This window comes from Balearica regulorum, chromosome Z (genome assembly GCF_011004875.1).
Source record: "Balearica regulorum gibbericeps isolate bBalReg1 chromosome Z, bBalReg1.pri, whole genome shotgun sequence".
Classification (NCBI taxonomy): Eukaryota; Metazoa; Chordata; class Aves; order Gruiformes; family Gruidae; genus Balearica; species Balearica regulorum.
The window spans coordinates 2,169,195-2,191,236 of NC_046220.1; the positions used below are offsets into that span (position 1 = coordinate 2,169,195).

The 22,042-nt window shown below is 46.9% G+C and overlaps 1 protein-coding gene across 4 annotated transcripts in view; it reads left to right on the plus strand.

The window, feature by feature from the left end:
• The window catches only part of ARB2A (ARB2 cotranscriptional regulator A), a 264,926-nt gene extending 245,715 nt beyond the window's left edge, over positions 1–19,211 (plus strand). For all 4 annotated transcript variants that reach the window (XM_075739805.1, XM_075739807.1, XM_075739806.1 and 1 more), the window contains one exon: positions 18,271–19,211. In XM_075739805.1, the coding sequence (XP_075595920.1) occupies positions 18,271–18,413 (143 nt within the window). In that variant the 3' untranslated portion in view covers positions 18,414–19,211. The remainder of the gene's footprint in view (positions 1–18,270) is intronic.
• Positions 19,212–22,042: the final 2,831 nt, after the last annotated feature.

Genomic DNA, 22,042 nt, shown 5'->3' on the forward strand with positions numbered 1-22,042 from the left:
AGTTAGGTGACCTGGAAACTTTGGAGGTAAGAAAGCACATGAGCGGTGCCTTTCCACTGGCTAGGATCAGAGAGTCAGCTCAACTGCGAGTGATTCAGTGGTAAAAGATCATTGCTGGCGGTGAGACTCCTGCCTGCAGATGCTCCAAAAAACCCTCCTTGGAGCTTGGGAATTCCATAAAGGTTTTTTCCCTTTAATGAGATTAATTCCCTCTTGATGCTCTTTAAAATAGCCATTAAGTTTTTCTTTAAATACCTGGGGGTTTTTTATCCCAACACTTAATTTCATTCATTGCCCATGTAATGGTCAATATATATTTCATAACGTCGTGCTACATGAGTTTCCCATATCCAAGCTGTATTACATTCTCCTCCGTTTACTCATTGTACTGCGTTATAAATTAAGTTATTTCATGTTCTGCTGCAAAAGCCTGGTGTCTTTGGACCAGCTCTCTCCCATCCCAGCAGAGGAGCCTGGTGGAAAAATGTGCAAGTGATCCTCAAGGCCAGCACAAAACGCTATGCAATCTAGACAAAAGCTGTACCAAGGCACCACCAATAAGCACCATCGCCCCCAGTTTCGCCCCTAAGCCATTCTGGCTTTTACTAAACTGAGTGTCCTTAACTTGTCCCTTTGGCGTGTGTGCTTCAAAAACTCTCTTAACGTAGTTTTCTGTGTGTAATTTGTTTTCTTTAACCATGGTAAGACAAAGAAGGGAGATTCTACTGTGTGATGTTCTATTGCTGCAGGTCAGTTGCAGAGGTGGAAATTTCAGAGTTTGGGCTCAGGCACGTGGGCTGGTGGAGTGGGGTAAGGGAGCTGAGAGTATTGGAGTAGTCGATTGTCACCTTCTCAATGAACACAGCTGAGGGAGAATGAAGCACGGACCCAGTCGGTCAGTTTTGTCTTTGCTCAGAGGGGATGAGTCTTCAGGATGCTGCTCTCACCTATTTTGGAAAGTTGCATCCCCCTGTGGTCCCTGAGCTCTCTGCCTCTCCTCCCCTCCATGTCTGCCTTCCTGTCCCTGCTGTGTCTGGACTATCTGCTGTCCCTCATCTCTGCATCCCAACCTCTCTTTGCAGACTGGTTCCTGCTTTTCGAGGTCTTTCCTTCCCCTACAAACCCACCTCCTTGGTGTTCCCGTGCCTCTTCTCTGTGATCTTTTTGCACGGTCAGTCTCCTCTCTCGGTCCACTCCCCCCAGGACTAGCTCTCCCTTCGGTTTCCATTAGGCTGCTTTTTTTTTTTTCCCCTTCTCCCCTTGTTTTGCCTGCATTTGGAGCCCAGGACAGAGTGCTGCCTGCGCTTAGTTCCTGTGCCTGATGCCACAATCGCCTGCAGCATCTGGGAGCAGCAGTTACAAAAACAAGTCTGGCTCAGCCCCGTCAGCCCTGGCCTGGAGCTTGCCCATTGCAAATAGCATCTTCAGAGAAGTCTTGGGCCAGTTCAGCTGCCAAATTCTGGGGACTCTGTGCTGAGCATATGCAAATGAGATTTTTCAAAGGCTTGTGACTAGGCAGAAAGCTGGGTGGTTTTTCATGGGAACTGCAAAAGGACAACAGGGACCCTACCTTCCAAATTTCAAACTATTATTGTGAAGAATAGAGTCACAGGAGCTGCTCAGCAAAATTCTTGTAAGACTTTCTTTTCTTTTCTTTTCTTTTCTTTTTTTTTCCCCCAACAGGGGCAAAACATGTTTTTCCTTAATCTTATTTCCTGAATTGACTAAATCCTTTTAGTTGAAACATTAAAAAAATAATAATAATCAGCCTGAGGCAGAGACAGAGCATGGGAATTTTCATCCCAAATACTTAGCTTGGCAAAATTTATAAGCAACTGAAAACAAGCCCTTATAAAGGGAACTATTGAGATCCCTAACTACAGAGGACCTACTTGTGTTATACACAAAAGTCAGATAAGAATATCTCCATGACCCATTTGGGATACAAAACCCAATTAAAAAGTATTTCATGTTTCAGAAATCCACATTAAGTATTGGGTGTCCTAAGGAAGCATTTGAGTTTAGCACTTCTCAGGCCATACCAAAGCTGTTGCATTTAGTTGATTTGCTAAGCATGCCTGTCACAGATTTATTCTATTAGTTTTGTTGTATTTTTTTTTTAACTGAACCTCTTTTGTTGTGAAACTTAATTTAAATACTTGCGCACACACACTAGAAGTCCGGCCCAATTGGCACTGTGCAAGTTCAGCAGCACAGTGCCTTCAAGGTGCGTCCTTAGTATCTCCTGGGCAGAAAATACAAAAACAATCATAGATGAGGTAGTTCTTCATTCCAACCAGTGGCAAAAACGTTTCCCACCAGCACCCCTGCACTTAGGACAAATCCTGATGCTTCCACCTATTGCCTGATCTTAGTAGCGGATGGGATGCGCTTCCACTGTGGGGGCTGTAGGTTTGCGTTCCCCACTTCTTACGAAAGAGCAGGAGCATCTGCTCCGTGAGCGTCGTGGGGCAGGGTGTCCTCGTGCGAGGGCTCGGTGCAGGTTTCTGTAGCTGCAGAAGACATGTCCCTGGTGAGCAGGCTTCACTGCTCCTCTCCCAGCTGCAGCTGCTGTCGTGGTCCTGCTTCGCTGAAGGCTGTTTGGCACAGAAGCAAGTCCCATGGAAATGTGATACAGCTGTATTTTTGCCTTGGTGTGTGAGCTCTCTGCGGGAAGAAGAGGTAAATCCTCTCTCCTGGACCCGTTCCTCCCAGACCTTTCCTCCCCATTGTCCCATTGCAGATGCCCAGATGCACAGACCTCAACATGGGGCAAAGCTCCCTGTGCTGCCTGGCTGCTGGTTTCCCCAATTTCACAAAGGAGAGATCTGCACGGGAGCAAACCCTGTCTTTACAGTGTCCTGTCCCCTTGGTTCGCACTCCCTCCTCACTTGGATGCAGTCCCGTAGGCTTTCAGTGCATCCGAACGCAGACCTGGAAAAGCAGTACAGAAACACAAGAAAATCTGGAATATTTGCTCTATAAAAGTCCGTGGGGTTCCTGCAGAAAGTAACAATCGAGGCTACAGAGATACCAGTGCAAAGCGTTCGTGTCATTCTGGTGCTGGAGCTGAAAAACATGTCAAAACAGATGGGGATGTTGTTGACTGCATGTTCTTTGCTTTTTAGTCAGTCATAGATTTTTCTCTTTTCACAACAGACTGGAAAAAAAAAAACACACTGTTTTCTTAATTTAATATGGCAATATATTGTGGTTATAACATTTCATTTATCCCCAGACTAACGGGGAATGTGCTGTATGTGTTCCAGCCACAGTGCAAGTTTTCCTCAAGTGCTTATATATGAGCTCCCCTCTAACTTCCCTCTACAGGAGACTGAGTTTTCATATTAACTCGTTGCAGGATCTTTTATGAGCACTGACTGTCAAACTGTGCTTGCCTGTGCATTTGTGCATGCTGATATTGCTCTCATTTAGACTAACTTCAGCTCCCACCTCAATCTTGTTTTTCCCCATGCAGTTTTTTTCCCTAATATATCAACAGTTTGTTTTAAACTTGTTTTGAAAAAACAACCTACGGTGGTTTAGACAAACCAAGCCAAATTGGAGCAATAAGTATTAAAAGATATGCACAGGGCACAAACAAAAGAATTCCCCAAATGTATTTAAGTGATTTTCTTCCTGCTTTTTTAATATAATATTTGTGGGCCAACTGTGGCAATAACTGATAATTTTAATGCAAGATGACATAATTCCAGTTCAGTGATTCTTCAGAGAGAAATTATCCCGACAACTTCTTTTCATTTTGTTCTAATTTTATGAAAAGAAAACCTTGAGATTCTTGATGTAAGGAAAAGAAAATCATTTCAATCACCAAGTTTTGAAACTCATTTAAATATTTCATCTCTCTTCCACTTCCAAATAGACTTTCCTGGCAGGTTCTTGTGTTTCCATCTCCAGCTCCCGAGGTTTACCGTCTTTCTAGCTGGGAGAGACTAAAGTTTTCTTCAGAACCCACTAAATGCTTGGCAAAACATCTCTACCATGACACAGGGGATCTTGCTTGCTTTTTCCGGGAGCTCCACAGTGTGACTTAGCAGCACTGGTTCTGCTGGAAGACTCCACATGGAAAGATCAGTTGTTAGGTCAGAAGTATTTTGAAATCAAAATTGCATTTGGAAATGCATCAAGGTCATTAAGCGTCATTGTTTTCTGTCTTTGGATGTTTGGGGTTTTGTTTTTTTTCTCTGGCTGGTAGGGAAATTATAAATTGTTTCTTCAACATTGAGATGACTATGTCAGCTTGAAGATACGGCTTTGGAGCTTGATGGGGTTTTGTTGTGTGGTTTTTTAAAGGGTAATAGTGAATCAGTCCCTATTTTGGCATAAATATGGTCTCCTAAATGGAGCTTTTTTAATTATTGCAATGGTTAAATGGAATGGTTAAAAACTTTGCTGCTCTGCAATGGGATGATTAAAACTGGATTAGCAGAAAGACCCTGATCTGGGGGTTGCTTTCTGTGCAGTTGTGCTTTTCCTGTGGATGCAAGGCAGGACATGATCTGTGGTTCCTCCAGGAGAAACCCCTCTGTGTCCCTCACCCCGTGCTCCCTGGATCCCACCGAGCCTTCTCCAGCCGCAACTCAGCAATGGGGCCTTGCCGGTCACACATGGAAACCCGCAGTGAGCATCCCTTGCTCTTAAGGGTTTATTTGGTTGATTAGGTTCGAGGTTTGGGTTTTTTTTCCTTATCGTGAACTTAATATGTCCCTTCACGTTCATCGCAGACTTTTGAGTTCTCCCCTCTGCTGGTGGCAGACCCACCTCCCACACGCACGCTCGGGTGTCTGACTCCCGTAGACAGGGATGTCAGGCAGGGCGTTGGCGGAGGTCAACGCATCCCAACGCTCAACGTGTCTTCTCGTCTTGTCTGCCTTACGGCTGCCTTCGCTCTGCCTGCACCTCGCTTTGCTGCTGCCATGCCAGTCTTCACCGCCTCCCCCCACCCGATGCCTGTCTCGAACTCATCGCCGCGTGGCTGACTTGCCGCCCTTGCATCCCAAACATCACCCGCGGCTGATTTTCGGTGTCATTAGAAGTAGGAAGCAAGGCACGTGTTGAGCACTGCCAGACAAAGCTGCCGTTTGCTGCAGCAAGGAGGAGGGTTAAGTGGGGAGTGAAATGCAGCTTTATGGTCATTAATCTCAAATTCTCCCTCTAATGATATCTCTGAGATTAAGTCACAGGAAGTATGATATTATTCAGCTTAGTTAAATTTAGTGTAATTCACATCTGCAAAGCTTTGGCGAATTAGTGTTTAGTTTTAAATTGCCGGTTTCCATGATACAGGAGCTTCAGAGTATCCTGCTTTAAGTCTTGATGTGTTATGAATTACGGTGCAGAAGCCTGAAATCCGTGCGACGCGCCAAAAAAACTCAACTTTCTGAGCAGTTCTGTGGCAAATATGCAATTAATTTAGCTTGCGACACCAGGCAGCTGGGATGGCACCCTTACAAAGAATTATTTCCCCCTTTATTTGCTCTCCCAGCATAGATGCTGGGAACGGCCACTGGCGACGGGCTCTTTTGCAAAGCCGTGTTTATGAGCCGCGGCGTTTGCCCAGCGCAGCTGATCCTTGCCGCACACTTCACCTCATCGGGCTGTAATAGGTGCAGACCCGTATTGATTACCATGACTTGCAGGAGAGAAAAATCTTTGCACTTCAGATTGGGTATAAATTATAAATAGCGTCTCCAAAGGCTGTGAGTTACAGAAATGGCGTTCTTCTGAGACAGCCACGTGTAAAGCTGTTGTTGTAGAGGTTATTAACTTTATGATTGCAGCACAGGTGTACTTGATCCACAACAATGATCATTGTCCATAAAATCCCGCAGTCTGGGTTCAATCACCTGCCTTCTTCAAGAATGTTCATTAGCAACGACCAGCAAAGGTCATGCTAATAAAAGGAGGTTAACGCTCACTATATCAGTGTAAATTCACTGGTGAAACAGCACTGTCGTCTTACCATCTTTCTCACTAATACAGCTGTGCAGACTCCCGTAAGTGGGTCATACAGGTCTTAGGTGTACAGAGTGTATGTCTGTGTGTAAATACGTGTTTGTGTACATACAAACACACACAGCAGCTGATGACATGCAAATGAGAACAATGTAACTGGTGTGGGTTGGCAGTAAGTGAATTATTGCAAGTGCACAAGGCTTATTCACACCTCAAATTCACAACTTTTTTTGCCAGTTTTTTTCTAGCAATTTTTTTATAATTCCTTGACAGAATTAAAATTTTATCAAAATGAACAGTCTGTCAGTGACTTCCAAAACCTGAATTTTAAGCTCCATTTGTTACTTGGTGTTGGCATTCTGGTGGTCCATCTCCATCTTCTGACTTTACAAACTCAGATGTGTTTCCTTCCCATGAAGTCACTAAAAAATGTACTACATTTATCATGAAACCGTCGTTCTCACCTAGAAGATTGACTACACATTTGTCTTACCACTCAGGGTCGGGCTGCCCCATTTTCATGGATGTGTCCTCTTTTTCTGCTCTCACCACCACACCTGGGTGGATGTGTTTGGTGGGCTACTGCCAGCAACTGGAAGATGAAGGTCTTGGTGAGGAGAGACTAGATGGATGCAGTAGTACTGAGGTGGAGAAGGTCTCTGAGACAGGATTGAAGAAAAGTCAGGAAAATGGAGAAATTGGTGGGAGAAATTGGTGAAGACAGGAGAGCTGGGGTCGGTGGGTGGATGAGATTCAACAGGATCAGGGGCAGGTGGTGGACAAGAGTTCAAGAAGAGCTGCAAGGTGGGCAAGTTGTTGGGGAGAAATTCAAAAGTGGATGTCCTGGAGGAGCAGATGTCCTGGAGAAATAGCCTGCAGAAATAGATGTCCCAGGCGGAAGAAAAACAGGCAAGGAGTTGGAAGAAATTTGGGGTAAATGAAGCCTTGGAAAGGAGTGAAGACGACATTCCTCCCCCTGAGGCTTGCACACCTACTTATGGGGGGAGCCCTCTATCTGCCTGAGACCCATCAAAGTATTTGCCCTGTCAAGCCCGAGGTGTTTCCGAGCATGTACAGAAGCGATGCTGTAATAAGGTGTAAGCTCTAAGGTCAGGAGCTGAGGTGTCTGTGGAGCTTAGACACCTCACGGGGGGGAACAGGAAGTTCCATCTCAATATGAGGAAAAGCTTCTTCACTTTGAGGGTGGCAGAGCACTGGGACAGGCTGCCCAGAGAGGTTGTGGAGTCTTCTTCTCTGGAGAGATTCAAAACCTGCCTGGACATGATCCTGTGCAACCTGCTCAAGGTGATCCTGCAAGGGAGTTGGACTAGATGATCTGCAGAGGTCCCTTCCAACCTCTACCAGTCTGTGATTCTGTGAGCAGCTGAATAAGGGTTTTCAGGATCACTTGGGTTTAGGTTGTTAAGTTTCACCTTTCATGATGTAAGGGAGCGTATCCTTTTTGGCAGCTGGTGGCACCTGTAGCAGGTGTCCAGTGGGACCAGGAAAGCAGGAGAAAAGCCCTGGCTCTGCTCTCCCCCACGCTGAGGCTGTTGACACCCTCCTGTGGTGTAAACTGCCCTTCCTGTGGTTGCTCCAGGGATGCACCAGAGGACCAGGCAGAAGATGGACGGTGCCACTGGCACATTGGAGGGGTTGAGTTGGGTTGGGTTGGGTTGGGTTGGGTTGGGGCCAGAGAAAGGCAATAGTCATACAATGAAGCAGACAGATTAGTGAACACCATTCCTATGCCTATGAAAATAACTCTGGACTTGTTTTGACTGTAATTCTTTGCCTACACAGATATAACAGGACACTATAATCACAGCACAAATTTCAGAAAGACTAAAAAAAAAAACCCTTTGAATTGTTCCTTATGCAGAAGATTATAAACATTTTCCACGGGGGGGTGGGCGTTAATTATTCACTAAAGGCTTACAATGTATGAATTCAGATCCTTGCTGAAATATAAAAACACTGGACATTTGCTGCGGTGCTTCACACCCTGCGTGTGTTCCCGTTGCAGTTTGTTCCTTAGACAGAGGTTTGTCCCTGTCCCTGGAAAGACCTTCCCTACTTCTGTAACTGCCTGTGTCGGCACCCACAACAGTCTGCAAGCTCTGCTCCTGACGTGAAAGGGCAGAATATTATATTCAGCTATTTCACTTTAAAATTGCTTTATTGCAATTGCAAATCTGTGCTTATCTTGCTAGTGATTAAAGGCCTTTTCTCGTATTTATTAGATGGGGGTGTCTCTGCCATCTAATTTTAGGGATTTTAAAGCGTTGCTGCCCTCCCTAGCTGCTCTGGGTGCTGGCGGTGCCATTTCCACGGTGTTGCCTTGGCTGCTGTTTTTTTGGGAAGTGCCAAAGCTGGGTCGGTTGATGTTCACGCTGCTGGTACAGCTGTTCCTCGGGTGATTTACATAATTTCATTTGCTCGGTGGGTTTTACAAATCTGTGATATTCTTTACTGAAGTAAGCTGACATCAGCGCTTTCTGAATTATTTCCAATAATTAATTCTCCATCCGGATGTTTGATGGCACAATCAGTATTTAGGAACAAATAATCATAAAACACCATTGCAGAGAGTAGTTATTTTCTAAGCGCCCGGTCCTTTCACACGTCCAGTCCTGCCGTCATCACTGAAACTACTTGCATAAGCAGCGCTCTCCCGAGTTCATAGAGCTTGCCAGCGAGGGGTACACATTTTGGAATAAACTCAGATTTTAAAATCCACCCTTCAGTATTTTGAATTAAATTAACTCCCAGGTGTTGTGGCAGTATGTTAGAAATGTGTTTAAATATATGTTATGAATGTTGTGTGCTTGCTCGGTGAGCTCCAGCCTTGGGCTTAGCAAAGCTCAGGTCTATTCCTGGTCTCAGCTGAGCCTCCCAGTTTGCAAAAGCATGGTAACGATGACTTGTCCCTTAGAAAACTCCGCCAGACATGGCCTTGCAAAGCAGTGGGGAGAAAGAGATGTAACTGACTGCTTGTATGATGCTGTAGCATGTTAAGATCTGTCACATAATATAGTATTTTTCAGGTTTATAACCTGTGGAAGCTTTGAAGCTGAAATACTTGTTTTTCAGCAATTTCGCCCAAGAAGCCACGTGGATATATGTTCTCTCGGGAAGTGTAGGGTTTTGAGCAGGTCAAAACTTCTTTATTTAAAAGATAATTTTCCTTTCTCCTGATGGAGAAAATTGTGGTTTTCAAATGCTAAATACTTTCTTTGTGCTCTTGGTTGCAATTTTATAAAGATTTTTTTTTTCTAAAAAATGCATCTACATTTAAAAAATTTAGTTAGCTCACTAATGTACATTATTCAAATGCTTCAGAGCTACTGTGATGTACTCTGCAAATACAATCAACTTTACATGTTGCCTAAATAAAGCAAATAAAGTCACTGACTATTAAAAGATAGAGGTGGATGGAAAAAAACTCAAGGAGTTGTCTAATTTGTCCACATTCCCCAGGGCACGGTCAGTTATACCCATAATATTCCCCAGAGATGGTTGTTTAATCTGTTCTTAACTTCCAGGGGTGAGATCATACACCTTCCATAGGTACATTCTTACCCAAAAAACATCTTCATAAGATGTAACCTGAATTAATATCCCATCTCAGATGAAGAATTTTTATGTTTGTATTTAAGTACGAGTAAATGTGTAGTTATAAATATGAATAAGTGGGGGGGAGGGAGAGAGAAATGTAGATATAGATAATATATATGTATACAGATGTATACGTATCAAGATTATATGGATAGGGATAGAGATACAGAGAGAGTTAGAGAGAGAGATACAGATATTTAGATATATAAAAATTTCAACCCCAGTCTAATATCTGCTTAAGAACCATTTTAACATGAGATTTAAAATCTATAGTTGTATAATATCGAGCACATCTATACTGGACCTCTTCTTCAAGGGAATGGCTTGCTCTCCTGCAAACATTTCCCTGCATTTGAAATTGCTGCCTGTGAGCATCGCTCAGTAACACACTGCAGGTCTGATTCAGCCGGCGACGGGTGGGATGCTGTAACGCTGACAGAGCAGATCACCCCCCGAGCGTCGCGTGGCATTTCACCGGGAGCACGCATTCAGCCCCAAAGTCAGCATCCTCTCCCCTCAAACTGGATCCCTGGGAAGCCTGACACAACCTTATCTCATGTCCCGCCGGCTGCACAGGGCAGCGCCGCGGATGTCTGACAAGCAGGATACACACAAACGAAGCTCTCGTGGAGGTGACCCCCATGGCCTCAGTACAAATTTTGGGAGGCTTATTGTTTTTTTGTTGTGGCTTCCCTTTGCGTGGCAGTCCTCGAATGATGCCAGGGCAAAGGTTGCATTTACGCATCTTCATCCCCACAGTTGCCTGGGAACCGCCGGGGTCCTGGTGCAAATTTGGGCTGTTTTTGGGCAGCTCTCCTGGCTGCCACCGCCCTTGCCCTTGGACGGGTGGCCATGTCTCTCCCTGTCTCCTTCTAAAAGTGGGGTGAGGAGGGGCAGCATCTCACAAGAGATGTTCATGCAAACGGTGCCACCCGAGAACCCCCCAGCTCTGCTGCTAACCACGGGGTCTGGATCTGGCCCCAGCATCTGACCTGTTCTGCCTGTGCCCAACGCCAGCCACTCTCGTGTTCCTTGCACAGATACGAGCAGACCTAAGGGGGGGGTTGCCCACACTTCTGCCCATTTGTGCAAAAGACTTTTGTGAAATTTGGACCCAAGGACAAATTTGCTTTTCAGAACAATTTACCCCAGAGCAGCAATTCAGACCAGCCTGCAGCCTGAGATCATGTAACTCTTCTGTCACTTGAAATGTTGTTTAATCAGCCTGCATTTTTCTGCGATTCCTTCCTTTTTTTTAATGCAGTTGTGTGCAATTTGTATCGCTATGACTATTTGCATTGGTATTAACAGGAGTTCTGTCCTGGATGCCTCGTTCTTACTGGGAATAGCCAATAGCTGTTTGATCCTCTTTTTTTTTTTTTTTTCCTTTTTTATCATATATGCAGAAGAAAAGGACTTGACTTCGGGTGACCCAAAAAATGACCTGACTTTTCATAACTTGCACTCAGGACAGAACAACCTTACAACTTTCACTTATTTGACCAGTTAGTGCACAGAGGAGCAAACAAATGACCCGTGCTCATACCCTTAATATTTAATGAAGAGTAGGGAAAATGACAGCTGTGTTAGCTATCCTCCAATCTCTTTCCTGCTTTGCAAACCTGAGCTTTTGCGCGAATCTTTGCATCTGTTGCTCATGGGGCAAGAGGAATTTATTAAATATTTTGTTACCTTTTTTAAAACGCGTGCTTCTTGTGAGTAGTTTGTGTGTTGTAAAGGAGGGGTGGAAAAAAAGCAGTTGCGAGTATGGGAGTTCAGAGGTAGTCTTTGTTGTGGGTTGGGGGAATGCTTGTTACTCTGCTTCCATCATCCCACTAAAGATACCAGAGATAATAAATGTCCAACAAAAATAAACACTGATCTGTGTCACAGGAAATAATAACCAAGTATAAAATGTCTTTAGTATGTGTAGTGTATTCTCTAGCATTGCCACAAAGGTTCCCACGATTTTCCTTGGATGAATATTGCATCTGAACCAGCTTACTGCATGTTTTAACCCCCTTTATAAGCTACATTTCATTTCTTCTGACTTCCCTGGTTCTTCTCTCTTGGCTCTTGCAAAGAATTCATTTCCCTGCGCAGTTGCTTTTAGATTAGTATCATGCCCGTGACTCCACAAACTATTACTTTTTAGCCAAACTAAACACAGCAAGGTTTGGAGTTCGTTTTGGTTTCTTATGTCCCATCAGAAATCACTACTTCCATTTCATTAATTGCTGTATGGCTTTTCTCTTAATTTTGCCTAAGCTTTTAACCTTTCTTTGCCACCGCGATGTCTAGAAGTGCATATGCAGAAGCTTATAAGGTCATTGATTCTCAAAGCTCTTGAGCTAATGGACTCCTTCTCAATTTTTCCTGAAGCTCTCATCCTCCCGGTCAGAAGTATTTAGTGATTTTAAGCAAGGTATATTTTTTTAATCTCCTTTATCCTTAGCTTTACTGGTGATGCTCTAAGAGCTTCTGGTTTGGGGTTTGAGACCTGGAGGTTTACATCAGCAGAGCAAAATAGTCACAAAAGACGCAATAATTTCTTCCTGTGCAGATCCATAAGATCCAGGAATCATAAATGGAGAAACCTTATGAATTAAAAATAGTTCTGTCATTCTTGATAACATCTGATGCACTCAAAAGTAAAAAAAAAAAAAAAAAGGTAAATTCCTGTTTAGAAATAACTGAAGTCATTTAATAGCATCCAGAAAGATGGATGCAGCAGAGTCAAAAATATTTTTTTTCTCACACATATGTGGGGATTTTAACAGCATCATTATGTCACTGCGGAGTTATGGAATTACAGAATTACCTAAGAGTTAAAGTCTTATACGAAGAAAAAAGAAAAAGAAAAAGAAGAAAGAAAGAAAGAAAGAAGAAGAAAGAAAGAAAGAAAGAAAGAAAGAAAGAAGAAAGAAAGAAAGAAAGAAAGAAAGAAAGAAGAAAGAAAAGAAAGAAAGAAAGAAAGAAAGGAAAGAAAAGAAAGAAAGAAAAGAAAGAAAGAAAGAAAGAGGAAGGAAGAAAAGAAAGAAAGAAGAAAGAAAAAAGAAGATTCCTTGATTCATAACTTCTGAGAGGAAAAAAATCCTTTCTGAAAAGCACATCACACTCACGTTTGCAGGTCAGAGGGGGTTGGCTTGTTTGCTCATTTATTTGTAAAGGAAGAGTGAATTGTGTTGCTTCTCAGACTTATGGAAATAAGGCTAAAACACATTTAGTAGGTTTTAGTGTGCTTCTGTTTGTGTCTGCCTTTCACCCTTGGAAGCATTCAAATCAGGTTATATTAAGGCTTAGGGCCTTTTATATTGGTGTGGCTGAAATCATAAATGTTAAAAGCAACCGCTGCCAGTGTTTGGGGGCAAGACTGCGCCGCTATCGTCCTGCCCGACGCTGGCATTAACGTTCTGCGGCGTGGCAGGGGTCTCAGCACAGACCGCGACCGCGGGGACAGAGCTCGTTCCCGCTGAAACCAGTTGCAAACTCTCCGCTGAGCGAGACAGTTGGTGAAGAGCAGCAAGTCCATCCCAATGGGGTCTAAACCCCGAGGCACGGAGCACCCTTAATTCATTTTGAAGCCCGCGCTATTTAGAGACGAGCCGCCGCTTAGAGAAGCAGACCCGAGGTCAGCCCTCTGGCTAATATCTGTGAAGAAACTTTTCAACCTGGAAACTTTTCTCTGCAGAATTATTTCAGCGCCGAGGCGCATATGGAGATCTCTCTCGGCTCCTGTGCAGCATGGGAAACCTTTGTCCCACACATCTTGTAAACGCGGCGGGGGGCCACCATTGTGCCGTGCATCTTCTGAGCACCGCGGGAGGAGGCTTTTGTCCGGCACAGTGGGCAGGCGCCGTAGGAGGGCACCTTTGTCCCGCACAGCCGGTAATCGCTCTGCAAGAGTGAATTATGGGGATTGCAGAGCTCCTTCCCTCCGCGGGAGCCGCGGTTTCAGACGGAGGAGCTCGTCGGGTCTCGCTGGGTGAAGAGTTGCTTTTCCTGAGTCGAAGTGGAAAGGGGAGAGGGCAAAAATCTGTTTGCACACGTATGTGCAAATGGGCACTGGGATCGGTCACCCGGTCACGTTGTGTGGCTGCTTGCGCAGGCACCAGTCCCAGTTACGATTTTTACTTTTCCCCTTCCTTATTTTTCCTACCTGTTTAAGCTGCCCTTTCGTAATGATTATTTCTCCATCCCTTCTTATGTTTGCTTTATCTCCTATTCAATATATCATCTGCTAATTAATCTAATTAGCTAATAAGCACTCTCATTATTCTTTCAGATCACTAATAACCATGTTTAAAAGACTTGAGCCCTAATACCAATCCCTCTGGGACATAGGTATATTTTCAACCCCATTTCGTTACTTATTCGTCTTCTCATGCTCTAGCTACTTCCCAAGTATGAACTTGCTGAACCAGCAGCACCCACTTCCAAGACATTGCGTCATAGATGCAGCATTATGGCTTTCTTCAGCTGAAATGCGGTGAACTGTGATGCTGTTCCAGACTTGCGGTAGTAATCGCAGAGAGCAGAGTCCCAAACTGCCACCCAACAAGGAACGGTGATGAGATGAGATGGGTTGAGATGCTGAGCATGGATCCAGCCTGCAGAGATGCCGTGTGCACTGTGGGTGCTGGTGGACCTGATGCTCACAGCTAGAGCCGGCACCACACAGCTGGGAGCTGCATTACCATAAATCTCAAGTATTGCGAGGTCTCCTCGTCTGGAATAAAGCACCTCATTTGCAAACGAGAGGTAAAGGCGACTACACCCCGTTAGAGCGGTGGAGGTCATATTTCGTTGTAAGTGATTCTCCAGGTTCCCACCGCCCCGAGTTGCCAGGTTGACCTATGCGGAAAGGACACAACAATGGGATAAGTTTCTTGCCTGATGATTTTTGTGATTCAGTAAAGTGGTCAAGTTTGAGTTTTATTTGCTCTTGTCAAATCTGTGTCTGTTCTGTTCTCAGGTTCCTGTTGCCCTAAAGGTGCTTGCAATATTTTTAATGTTGATCACTTACTTTACTAATATGCAAAGGTAAATTTTACATGCGGTAGTTTTAATTAATCCTCCTTCTCTCAAATTAGCATTGTTTTTCTTCCCACCCCCACCCCAGTCCTCTGGTGCCTACCTGATTGTGCATGAACTCTCAGAAATAATTGCCAGTAGTTCAGCAAGTTCATTAACTGATTCCCCGAAGACCCTCAGATGCATGTCATCCAGACCAGATGATTTGTATATTAAATTCTTGCAAGTATTCCCTTACCTGATTTTTTTTTTTTAATATATCAACAACTGTATTGGCATGTCTTCATTATTTCTAATTGTCAATACCTCTTTGTTGTGGTGGGTAAATTGATTCTGAAACTTGTGCACCGTTTTACAGCCATTACTTGTTTTACCTCACACGTTATTGGGTCCACCTTGTCTTTGGAGCTCCTTTCCAGTGATGTTCTGTACACCTTAAAATATACATCCAGGTCTCCCTACCTTTTTCCATGCTAGCAACTGGGAGGTCACTCTACTTTTATGGCACTTCTCTCATTTCTCTTCATGGGGCTGGGATTGGGGGGGGATTGGTATTTTTTTCTCCTGTGACTGTAGCTTTAGCATATTTTAGGATGTTCTAGCTGTCTCCCACACTTAACAGTCCTTTCATTGCAACATTTTCCTAGGATTTCTCAAAGAATTAATGCCTGAAATCTCTATACATTGTGCAAAAACCCATTGCTTAATACGGTATATCAAATCATGCAGTTTATCATCGTGGCCGTTGAAAATAGTGAGTGCTAAGGGTATATCTACCTTAGAGGACCTTGGCTTTAGTACAACTGTTTCTTATTATCTTGGCTCTCACAAACGATTCTTTCTATCGAAAAATAGACGGCTGCTCATGCATTTAATTTAGATTTGTCTACTACTAAATACACAATTGAGATTGCAGTCGTCAGTGATGCTTTTCCTCTGGCAAAAACCTTATGGCCAAATCACCCTTAGGACATAACTCCTCTTGCTTCTGTCTAATTTTCTGAGCCTCCGGTATATAAATCATAAATGCACAGTCTGTGCAGTGTTAAATTTTTAGGGCTCTCCCTTTCATAGTAGTTGAATGTGAATACGTAAGGACAAAATTTGAACCTTTAAATGACTATAAAGGGCCAAGGCAGATACTTGGCAAGCTTTTCTTATTGCAATATTAATCAAGCAAAGAATCATCATAATCCTGGAAACTAAATAGCCATTGTAGTGATTTTATCACCAGGGAAATTGTTCATCTGTCAGTAAGATTGTTACTAGGAAAGGGAAAATGGGGAGTGTTAAAATTACTTTAGACCGCTGAATCATTGAGTCCCTCTAGACTCAAAGCTTGAATTGTTTTTGAGAGGGGTGGGTTGAGAGGGGTTGCTACAGGAAAGCTGTAGGTTAATCAGTTTCAGTAACACCAGTGAATGTAAGCCTGATCTCTCTTGAGGACGTGAGGAGAGTGCATGGGAGAAGGCAGGATGGAGAAAGGGACAGGGCGGCTTCAAAAACTTATTGTTTGTCATTTTTTGTTTCTGGATGGCCCTTTCACAGAGGAGGAAGGTTGTTGATAAAAAGAAAGAAAGAAAGAGGGGGGGAAAAAACAGCATAATGTTCACTGCCTATATTTTCATCTAATTTAATCCAGTGGATATTAATGAGGATGAATACAATCGAGACAGAGACGGACACAGGCAGGCAGAGTGACAGAGACGTGTTTGTGCGGGAAATGTCCTTGTAGGGCTCAGAAAGCCACATGGGAAGATGTTTTGCCTCTTGTGGCTCAACGTGATGGTACCATGTGCTGTGAGGAGACCTACCTCTACAAGAGTGTCCTCAGAGTGTCCTAGGACAACCTGTCCCTCCACAAAGCCAGCTTCAGTAGATGACATCTTGGTTGGTGTCATTGCACGGTGGCAGTGGGCAACCGTAGCATACCCAACTGTGCCGTAAGCTGTGGGACGGGTCTGTTAGGCTGCAAGTTGTGCTGGGAGCTTTATCCTTCTGCTGTGGTGGGACACCTCTGCCCACAGGAGGACCCCAAGGTGGGGAAGAAGCGTTGGCAAGTATGGCTGTGGGGTGGCTCTCACAGGGGATGGGGTAGATGGCCTGCATGGAAGGGTCACCTCCAAGATACGATGGGCTGCCTCCCAGCAAAGGGGGTTTGCACAAGGATGGGTGAATTTGGAGATGGGAAGTGTTTGTATAAAAGGTACCTCTGGAAATTTGTGTAAGATGTCATGAATCGTCTCTACACAACAAAGGCAGAGTGGGGCGGGGGGGGGAAATTTGTGTGTGAACGTGACGTGGATCCTTTTTGTACAAAAATGTCTCTTTGTGTGGGAAGTGGTGTCTTTCTGTAGAGGGCTTTATTGGAGGAGCTTTTCTGATGGCTGCCTGTGAGGAGCGGGGGGAGGGTGACGTGATGGGTAGTGCTTCCATCAAAGACTTTCTGGAGGGACAGCATGTGTGGAGCCACCAGCGATGGGTACATGGGGATGAGGTCCCGGCGGGGGCGTGAAGGTGGGCATGCAGGTGGCACCGTGCCGGAGCATCCCTCCAGGGTGGCCGCCCCGCATCCCCGGGGACCGTCAGCCATCCCACGTCCCGCGGGGACCAGCATCCACCCCACCAGCGGTATCCCTCTCCGCCGGACAGGCCACGGCCACCGTGTCCTTCATTGTTGTCACCCCCAGATTGTGATACTGTCACAAAACTGTTGCTAGGCAACAAATGTGGTTACTGGGTCTCAGCGAATAGCTGAAGGGGAAAGCGAAGTGTTGCACCATTGTAGAGTAACCATAGCAATGACCTACTATTACAGACTAAAGAATTATCATTAACAATGTTAAAGTATCAAACGGAGGCCCAGGATCCAGAGACTTCCAGGCAGCATCTACGCATAATTGGGTTACCCAGGAAGAGGGTCCCAACTCTTTCACAGCCCTTGGCTCCCCATCTCCATCGTCTTGGTTTTGTTTTGGGGGTTGTGGTGGGGGGGTTTTCTTGTTTAAATAAAGCAAATGCGCTGTGCCTTGAAGGAGACACTTGTAAAACAATAGAAGCGCACACCAAAAAAAAAAAAATAATAAAGGTAGAGGTAAATCTGTGTGAGGGAAGGGATTAAACAGGAAAGGTCCACTTCACTGCCTCGGTATTGTCTATGGGCTTCTTGGGAAAGGGTGCATGAAGGATGCCCTTGTGATACATCGATTGTTGTTCAGGTCAGGTGTTGTCTTTCGGTTAAAAATGCGTATACCAAGCTGAAAGCAATGTGAGATGAAAAAGAAATAGTACAAAGTACAGCAGCTCTGAAAAGTAGACATATTTTTTTCCAAGTTAGGCCAGACAGGTGAGTTGCTCTAACGAAGCTTTTCTTAGCAGGGTGCTTTGGGATCTCACTTTCCCAGCCCAAGATGCATTCAGGATCTCTGATCTGCCATCTGTCTGTCTGTCTGTCTGTCTGCATACATGGTTGTTCCCTCCCCACTGCCCCTGAGCTCAGCAGCAAGGCGGCCCGGACCCCCCCAGGCTCCCCCCCGGACCAACCACCAACGTTTGTATGGCTTCCCCAGGTTTTGCTTTAGCAGCCCTGCGAGCAGCAACACGACCGACCCCCAGTCAAACTGTCACCTTTGTATTTTCCAGGTACAGAGCGCCATGAACTAACTTCCTGGAAGAGTTTTCCGTCTATTTTCAAGTTCTTCAGCGAGGCGGTAGAGGCAAAGAACAGCTCAGTGAAACCAACCCCAATGCGGCGCTCCAACAGGATAAAATACGAAGAATTGTAAAAGGAGGGAAAAAAAAAAAAAACAAAAACAAAAACCCACACCACCACCAACTTCTTCGCTGCTGCTTTTCTGCAAGCAGTCTCCCAGCCCCTCATTAGATTGTTTTCTTCCTAGAGCACAGGGTCGTGATGTATACATCTAAATAGCGTTTTGCATTATTTCTAGATGAGTGCAACTGTCAAAGCAATATGGGTTCACTGGTTGTGCTTCCTGTGGGCTGTAACTTGGATTTCGTGCTGCCCATCAGCGCGCAGATTAAGGCTGACAGTGGTACTGCACAGTGCAGCATGGTGCAGCTCTAATTGCCCTGACATAGCCCTGCACCAAGCTGATGCCAGAATTTAACAGCTTCGTCGTGGTCCTATCGCCTGCAGGATTTTTTGCTGCTTCCTTCTATTTTAAGATAGAACAAAACAGGAATTACTCTTTCTTAAAGGTGGCTCTAACTCAGAAGTGCTAACCTGTCCATGATTTTACACCCAGTAGCCTTCTCTTTCTCTGGGACCAAGTGGGATCAACTCTTGACTCTTTCATTTTGTACTGGTAGGAGGGTCCAAGAAGTTTGGTCCAGATTATTGGAAAGCCCCTTTGTTGTAGAGATTTTCTCTTCCTGCCGGATCAATGGCATTATCTGTAGATCTTCTCTTCCTTTTGAAAGCTCCACTTTAAAAAATGCCTATTCTTTAACTGGGCTGGATCACACTGTGATGCATGACAGAAAAAAAAAAAAAAGAAAAAAATAAGACACATTGCACATTTTCCTGTTAATTTTTAAAAGCAAAGATGCTTCCATTTTCATACTCTGGGTTTGTAACGACTTGCCATCCAGAGGTGATTCCTTTTTCCCTGAACTCCCGGGTTCGTTCCCCGGAGCGGGGGGGGGGGGGGGGGGGGGCCCCGCCCTGCGTGGGGACCCGGGCGTGGGGGGATGGCGGCTGTACCCACCGCCGTCGCTGTCGCAGCTTTTTCTCCGCTAAAACGTCTGAATACGCGACAAAGACGTGCCTGATAGCGTGCCCGGCGAACGAGCGCGGCTAATTAAGCTCCTTTAGTGTTGATGATGCTAATTAAAGTGATCTTTTCTTCAATGGCGGTGCCCGCCTCGCCTCTGATAGCTGTTAGTGTCGAGGAGGCGACACTCAAACACACGAGTTTGGGACCCCCCTGCCCACCCCCACCCTCATGTAATGTTTCTATCCCACAGCTCGGGGCCGGGGAAAGGGGGGGGTGGGGGTGAGTTAAACGAGGTGATGCCGGAGTGGGTGTACCCCCCTCACCACGGAGCAAAGGCAGTGATGCTCATGGGGGGTGCAGGGGGAAACCCGGCTGGGTTTGGGGCCGAATTTCTCCGCTGTGGGGGGGGGGGGGAGGGGGGGGGGGGGGGGGGGGGGGTGGGGGGGGGGGGGGGGGGGGGGGGGGGGGGGGGGGGGTGGGGGGGGGGGGGGGGGGGGGGGGGGGGGGGTGTGTCTCCGCACCTGCGGAGCGCTCTCATCCCTGCCTGCTCGTACCGGCAGCAGGATTTCCCCCCGCCCCGGCTCCAGCCACCTCGCTGCATTTAACCTCTCCCCTTTGCAAGCATCCCCCCCGTCGGGGAGATCGCTGTGCGCCCCCGGCCCCGGGAGGGGCGGGACCGGGGGGGGGGGGGGGTCATGCCGTGCCTGCGCGGAGTGCAGCGCAAAATCCACACCCGGCGGTTTTTCTTCCCCGGAGGGGAACCTGTTGCTGGGGGGAGAGGTCTGCAGCCTGCTCCCCCCCCCCGCTCACGTCGGAGGATGCTGCTGCCTGACCCTCCACCGCGGGGGTCTGCAGTGGTCCCCCCCCTCCCACCCCAGGCCTGTGCCCCCTTCCCCGCCCCCCAGCCCTCCCGGTCCCCGTGTGTTTGGGGGGAAGGAGGGCGTCCGAGTCGGGTTTTGGGTTTCTGTGCTTCTTCCCACAGCCGGAGAGGCCGGGGAAGGTTTGATACACCCCCCCCCACCCCCCCGCCACTCTCCATCTCCGGGGTGCTAAATGTTGCGGGAACGGATCTATTTTTTTAAGTATCGATAAGAAACGAAGTCTGCAAAATTTTCTACTGTAACGATTGCCCTCTTTTTAAGGCTTTTTCTTTACCTGGCCCGGCTCGCGTTACTGCTTCTGTAAGGGGCTGTAAAGCACGGGGGGGGGGGGGGGGGGGGGGGGGGTCCTCGCCACTGGTACTTCTCTGCTTGCACTGAACAAAAATAAAGACACTCTTTTCTCTCCTCCTTGCGAGCTTGTGTCTCCGCGCCGAGCTCCGCGGAAGCCGCGGTCCCTGGTGGGTAGCGTGGGGATGCGCGGTGCAGCTCCCCCCGCCTGGGAAAACACGCGAGGGGAGTGGGTGGCCCGTGTTTGCAAACAAGACCCCGGCCGGGTTTGGGACGGGGGGTGGGGGGGTAAGGTGTGAGCTCCCCCTCTCTCGAGACCGTGCCCCCCATGCCCACGCTGCCCACGGCCACGCAGGGTTGCTCGGGGCGGGGGGGGGGGGGAATGGGGCGAGGCTCCTCCGTGCCGCGGAGTGGGCTGCGTGTCCAGCCCCACGGCCCAGGGCTCGGTCTCCGTTCCCGAGAGAGCGTGGGCGTCCCCCCCACACCTTCCGCGGGGAGCCGCGCAGGGCAGCGGGCCCCGCTCTCCCTCTCCCCTTTAGCTAATCGTGAACAGTAAACTATAAAAACACACCCTGGGAGAGGGGTTTGGCCGGTTCCTCGCTGAGAAGGACCTTTTTTTGGGGGAGGGGGGGGAAACCGACACTGGCGGAGGCAGCATCTCCGACCCCGCCCGCGGAGGCTGCGCGGGATGCGGAAAGGGGGATCCGCAGCAAGTGTTGCCCCGGCGGAGCTGGAGGAGGGGAAGGCGTGAGAGCATCCCGGCGTGTACCGCCACGTCCGTGTCGTGTGGAAAGGTGACAACGGTAGTAGTCCTCCAGCACACTTGGAGGGATTAATTGATTGAATTGATTCCTTCTGCTCGATGTTTTTAACGTTGCACGCTGCTGAGCCCTCACGCCGTCATGTCTGTAGCAGGCAGAGGTCTGACATCAGCCTCCTCCCGATTTCATCACAGGAAAACTCCCTGACATCTAACATCATGCAACAGCCTGTAGCATGGGTAACTTTGGGGCTGGGAGTCCAAAACTGACACACACAGAGGGAAACAAAAAAAAAAAAAATATCCCACAGCAACCCCAAAAACAACCCCAGCAACACTGACCCTAGGATCTACAGGAGGATCCTGCAGCCCCTCATGACCCAAAGGCTCATGGCCCACCTGCCCAAAAGGTTTGCACACAGTTGTGCGAACCAAAATGCCGGGGCTGGAGCGATGGGCCAACTACAGTAGTGTTTCCTCGCCAAGAAGGGGGAGCGGGAAAAGAACGTTCCACAAGGAAAACAGCCAGCGGACCCCCAAACACAGCAGGGCTGTGGGAAGAAAAAAAAAAAAAAGAAAAAAAAAAAGGGGGTGGGGGGTGGGAGAGCGAAGAACTCCCTCATCTGCATTGTGCACACATGGCTATGCGCTGGTTGCAGTCATCACGGTGTGATTCTCCTGAAATCAGTCAAAAGATGATGCTGCTTTTCATGGGAATGCGCATTTTTCCTCTGTCTCTGAGAAAC